This window comes from Gymnoscopelus braueri, assembly GCF_963280865.1.
Source record: "Gymnoscopelus braueri genome assembly, chromosome: 2".
Lineage (NCBI taxonomy): Eukaryota > Metazoa > Chordata > Actinopteri > Myctophiformes > Myctophidae > Gymnoscopelus > Gymnoscopelus braueri.
The window spans coordinates 4491641-4497829 of NC_137604.1; the positions used below are offsets into that span (position 1 = coordinate 4491641).

The 6189-nt window shown below is 38.8% G+C and overlaps 1 protein-coding gene across 1 annotated transcript in view; it reads left to right on the forward strand.

The window, feature by feature from the left end:
- Positions 1–1386: 1386 nt before the first annotated feature.
- LOC308075404 (5-hydroxytryptamine receptor 3A-like) overlaps positions 1387–6189 on the forward strand; it is a gene marked incomplete at both ends in the record, with an annotated part of 12604 nt that continues 7801 nt past the window's right edge. Inside the window, 5 exons of the mRNA XM_080415267.1 lie at positions 1387–1517; positions 2539–2675; positions 2943–3091; positions 4897–4941; positions 5252–5361. Coding sequence (XP_080271393.1) covers positions 1387–1517; positions 2539–2675; positions 2943–3091; positions 4897–4941; positions 5252–5361 — 572 coding nt within the window. The remainder of the gene's footprint in view (positions 1518–2538; positions 2676–2942; positions 3092–4896; positions 4942–5251; positions 5362–6189) is intronic.

Here is a 6189-nt window from a genome sequence, read left to right on the forward strand (position 1 = left end):
GGAATTGAAGTTTGGAAAGTGTTTTAACCCATGAAGACCTGAGGCCCATTCTACAAAAACAACAATTCTAAATCATTTCTAAATTCATGTGTATTTGGCCTCGGACCCCCATCTGATAATGTTTTGTGCCAAGGACCCCCAGAAGAGAGATTTGTGTTTTTTTCAAACACTTTCAAGATTTTTCAAAAATGTTCAAAAATAGCAGATGTACAGTAGCTTGTATATCTATTTGTGAGAACCACTGTTCTAATCCATTGTTGTAAATCCTAAGAGTTTTCTGAAAAACGTATGTTGCTACTGTATTATTAAAGGTAGGGTAAGTGATTTTCTTTGGTTAAAATAAGTGTTAAATAGCTCTATATTGTGATAGTAATCATTAAGTAGTGTTTGTTCAGTAACAGTGTTAAATAGCTCTATATTGTGATAGTACTCATTGCTATAGAGTGTTTGTTCAGTAAAAGGAGTCTCCTTGTCTCTCCAGCTCTTTATTAAACAGAAAATGCATTTTCAGTGCTCTCTGCTGATTGGCTTAAATGTTTTCACCTACCTGAACATGTACTATATTGTGTTTATTAAAGAGCTGGAGAGACCCCTGGGCCCGAACAAACACTCTGTAGCAACGATTACTATCAGAATATAGTACTTTAACCTTTTTAACCAAGAAAAAAAGAATAGAATAAAAAAAAATATCACTTACCCTACCTTTAAAATCTAAAATGACACAGATGCTTCCAGGTTTTAATGGGTTAACCACACCCTAGCGTCCCGATCATGGATGTGAATTAACGTTCGGCCAAAAATAGGAGATCTACAAGCTCGCAAGCCACATATTTGACAATACTTAATAGTCAAATGTTCAATCATGTTCTTATTATGTATACTTTACATTACTTAAGAGCATTTTACAAATATTGTATTTAGGGAAAAAATCACACCCCGTGTGAAGTGGGCGGTGTCTTGCTAGCTAATCACAATACTGAATGGAGTCAACCAATCATGTACAAAAGATAAATACATTTATTGAAACACTCTTTATGATGGACGAAACCATAACTTGAAAAAAACAAATATTTGGTTTTTTTCAAGTTATGGTTGCTTATATAGGGCTATGCACATGTGTCATGTGACACTGGCCAATCACAGTCCTGAATAGATTGTGATTGGCCAATCACAGCGCAGGATAATTCTACTAATTTCCTGGGCCCAGATCACAGCGCAGGAAAATGTACATTTTTCCAAATCTCACTTATAGGGGCGGTTTCACCGCCCAAAAATATCCAATTTGACCTCGAGGTGCCCACTCTTCCTTAGTGCCCACTCTTCCTGTTACCTTCACATTTAGCTCTTCTTGTCAAAATGCAATCAACTCATACAAGCTGTCCAAGCATGTCCCTGGTGTACATACTGAACCACATGTCCCTGCATGGTGCCAGGCTCAGTATCATTAACTGCAGCCACGACAACCATGATGCCAACCCTGACCCCTCCCCATCACCTGGATCCAACAGCAGGACAAGGTGAGTACAATTGTGTTCAATAACAGTCAACAGAGGAGTATGTTGGGGGTAAAAAAAAATATCCTAGGCTCAATATATTAGGCTCTATGCACAGCAGCCATATTGGAAAGAAATTGGGCCTCTTCCTTACTTCCTTCGCAGGTGTTACCAATGATACTAATGAAGGCTCTGTTCCATTCTGGTCAAACAGAGTCAGGGTGTTGACTCAATGGAAACACTAGTAGTAGTAGTAGGCCTAGTAGTAGTATAATAGTAGTATAATTCGAAGCACGGAAGTCGGCGAGTAATTATTTAATTACAGATAAAAGGGTTGGGAGTTTATAAGTTTTACTCACTCCTTTTGGATATGTTTAGATTACTTGCTCTATTTTTCTCGTTAATTTTTTTAATAGAAAACTGATATTTAGTTCAAGTGTATTTCTTTGTCTGTTTTCATTAACATTTTCAAAATAAACATGACTAAACTAAACTATACTGATCAAGGCTCTGTTCCATTTAGTTAGTGTAGCACAGTGGTTCTCAAAAGTTTTAATTTCAAGGACCCTCAAACTCTGAAAGTGTACAAATGGACAGAACCAAATGGACCCGTAAGGGTCCATTTGGTTTGTACACTCTCAAAGTCACACACCCGTAAGGGAGCATTTGGAAACCGCTCAGGGAACCATGAGGGTCCCTGGACCACACTTTGAGACCCACTGGTGTAGCAAAGTGTTTCCATAGACCATATTCACACGGCGGCCATATTGGAATTTAACATTGAAAGTGCCGCCACCCGGGGTGGCAACTTTCATTGACTTCATAGAAACATGGCCGCCGTGTGAATATGGTCTATTGAGTCAACACCCTGACTCTGTTTGACCAGAATGGAACAGAGCCATAATTAGTATCATTGGCAACAGCCTGTGAAGGTTGTAAGGAAGAGGCCCAATTTCTTTCCAATATGGCCGCTGTGCATAGAGCCTGCATTCTCTTTCATTTGAAACATAAAGGTCTTTACGCAGTGAGGGCCGTGGCCAATCAGGGGCCGGTCAGACAACTGCGTCAGCTTCATCAGCTTCATCAGCTTCATCAGCTTCCTCGTTCACTTCCGTTATACAGGAGAAAGGGAGTGGAGCATTCAGTTGCATGCCTTGGCGGCGCTTAAGCGTGTGATGCGATGTGACGCATTGTGAGCTTGTAGAGCTGCTATTTTAAAAAGATTTGTATGCAATCTATACATTTGAAAACTTGTGAAACGGTGAAACCTTTTGCATAATGAGTACTTTTGGTACTTTAAGTACATTTTGATGCCAATACTTTTGTACTTTTACTCGAGTAAATTTTGAATACCGAACTTGTACTTGTAACAGACTATTTCTACAATAGGGCATTGATACTTTTACTTAAGTAAAAACATGTGAGTGCTTCTTCCATCAGTGGTTTCAGGTAAACAGGCCTGTAGTCTCCATGCTGTGGTAGAACACCTGGACATGAGAGCAGACAACAGGCTGTACACGGCCACACGGCCCGTCCTCAACCACACACAGCCCACCGTGGTGTGGATGCTCGTGGCGCTCACCGCTATTCTAGACGTGGTAAGTGAAACATCGTGTTTCTGCTCTACAAATCTGAATCTTGTTTATTGTCACATTACAGGTTTATTAAGGTGTAAAAAACTGTGGGTGAAATGTGTTTTTGTCAGTGGTGGAAAAAGTACTCAACTGTTTTACTTAAGTAAAAGTATCAATACTTCAATGCAGAAGTTGCATGAGCATACAGCAGCTGGTACTGTTCAGAAAGTAAGAAAACAAAAAAGAAATTTAATTCAGAAGACATTTGTAGAATCCCTAGAAGCAAAGATTTGAGTAAAAGATGTTCGCTTAAAAAGAAAACATATATATTCAAAGATTCGCACACATTTTCACGATTTGAAAAAATATAGCAGATCTACAAGTGCCGCACTACGAGCTTGTAGATCTGCTATTTTTAAATAGCCCAAAGACATCTAAAATGACACAGATGCGTTCCCGGTCGTGTTGGGTTAAGCTGCAGAGTAACATTGGACAATGACAATAGTAAGTCATGTAAGAAAGAGTCAGTTCTGTGCCACACACATGTCGGAAGGTGTAAATCCAGTCCGGCATGATGCAGTTATATGTGATCAGTGTATTAGCAAAGTAAGCTCTATACCCAATTTGTAACCCCAGGTCTCTGATGATATTTTATACTTCGTCATATGACATTGTGAGCTGGTAGAACTGCAATTTTGTTGCTATAATGTGAGAATGTTTGCCTAACGACATGCCTCAAATTGGGAGTCCATAGTTCAATGGGTCTCAACCTGTGGGTGGGTCCCCACATGAATTTTTTGGGGGGTCCCCAGATGACAGTAAAATTATTATTTAAAAAAATATATTTTTGGGGCTGTTGGGCTTGCAGATCGGCTATGTTCACAGTAACTGGCTGGGCAACCAGGGAGCCATGATATACTGTATTATTTATTTGTTTGCATTCAGATCTTTACACCAGTCACTGTTTTATGTCAAGGACCCCTAAATTGATTTATATTTGGCCACGGACCCCCATCTGAAAATGTTTTGTGCCAGGGACCTCCAGAAGAGAAGATGTGTGTTTATACAGTACAAGCTCGCAGCAGGGCACAAAGTGACACGCTGTGAGCGTGTATATCTGCTATTTATATCTTGTATAAAACACGGATACAGTAGTTAAAATGACCCCCTTGAACCCACTCAAGGACCCCCTCGTGGTCCCCGGACCCCACTTTGAGAACCACTGCTCTATACTGTATGTGTGCATGTGAACCTCATCTGTACTGTGCATTTTAGTTTGCGTCTACTTATTTACAATCGCTCTTCTTACCAGTGGTGGAAAAGGTAATCAAATGTTTTACTTAAAGTAAAAGTATCAATACTGCAATGTAGAAATACTCTGTTACAAGTGAAAGTCCGGAATTCAAATTTTACTTGAGAATAAAAGTACAGAAGTATTGGTATGAAAATACAGTTTTAAGTACAAAGTATTCATTATGCAGAATGTCCCATTTCAAGTTTTCATCTTTTGAAAATAGCAGATCTACAAGCTGTTGTGTTTTGTAATAATAATCTAAATCTGCAAAGTAACTAGTAACCAAAGTTTTCAAATAAATGTAGTAAAGTAAAAGTACAATTTTTGGATCCGAGATGTAGTGGAGTAGAAGTAATTAGAAGAAATTGGAAATACTCAAGTAAAGTACAAATACCTCAAAATTGTACTTACAAAATAGTACAGTACTTAAGTAAATGTACTTAGTTACTTTCCACCACTGCTTGTTAGTTAGTTTTCAGGTATGAGTTGTGATTGTCAGCTGGGAAATCCTCATCTTGTGTGTGTTTCCTCATAGGTGGAGAAAGACCTGAAACTGGTTTCAAGCATGTGGATTCAAATGGTGAGCACTGGTTAGATATCCTCGCTGCAGGGTGGAAAATTGATTGATTGAATGATTGTTTGTTTGTTTCCAAAATACAGAATACGGTATTTAGGTGTAAAATAAATAAATACATTTCTGGTACATTTCTGGTGCCTGTGAGTGTCAGGGGCAGACAACAGCACATATAAGTGGTTGATTGTAGTGTTTAGAAAAGTTGTCAAAAACACATGTATTTCATGGGTAAATATACCAGTGAAAGCTTATAATTGAAAAAGTTACACATTATGACTTTAAAATGATTCCTGATTTAATTATCCTTCTACTGCAGATGTGGGATAATGAGCACATATCCTGGGACCCCTCTAAGTTCTGTGGAATTGAGGAGATTTCTGTCCCCACTGAATGGCTGTGGAAGCCAGACATCATCATCGAAGAGAGGTATGGATAAAAGCATGCAGACATGCTGTGCACGCAAGCACGCACGCACACACTAGTGTTGGAAAAAGCACTCAAATTATTTTCTTAGGTAAAAGTATCAATACTGCAATGTAGAAGTAGGCTACTATGTTACAAGTAAAAGACCAGAATTCAAAATGTACTTGAGTAAAAGTACAAAAGTATAGGAATCAAAATGTACTTAAAGTACCAAAAGTAGAAAGTACTCATTATGCAGAATGTCTCATTTCACAAGTTCAAAATGTATAAAATGTCGAACAAATATTTTGAAAATAGCCGATCTCATGCGCTGAAGCTCACGCGTCGCAAAATGTATGTTTTGTAATAATAATCAAAATCTAAAGTAACCAGTAACTAAAGTTTTCAAATAATTGTAGTGGAGTAAAAGTACCAAATTTGCCTCTGAGATGTAGTGGAGTAGAGGAAGGGCGGGAGACATAGGAGGGACAGCTGCAGAAAGAGAGAGAGAGAGAGAGATTCAGCCTGGATGGAGTGGGAGAGTCTGACAGAAGGATGGAGCAAGGAGTCCCTCTAGGGGTAGAGTTAGGTACAGCAGTGATGGACAGGCCCCAGGAAAGAAATTCCACACAAATACTCATCATATATATATATATAATAATCATCATCATCATCATCATCATCATCATCATCATCATCATCATCATCATCATCATCACATGATGAAGACTGAGGACGAGGGAGCAGAGCCTGTGAGAGTGATTGACGAGATACTCAGGGTAATCACAAGCAGAACAAAAAGGATGTTGTCTAAAATGGTGAAAACAGGGCCAAACACAGCTGGTTACCATG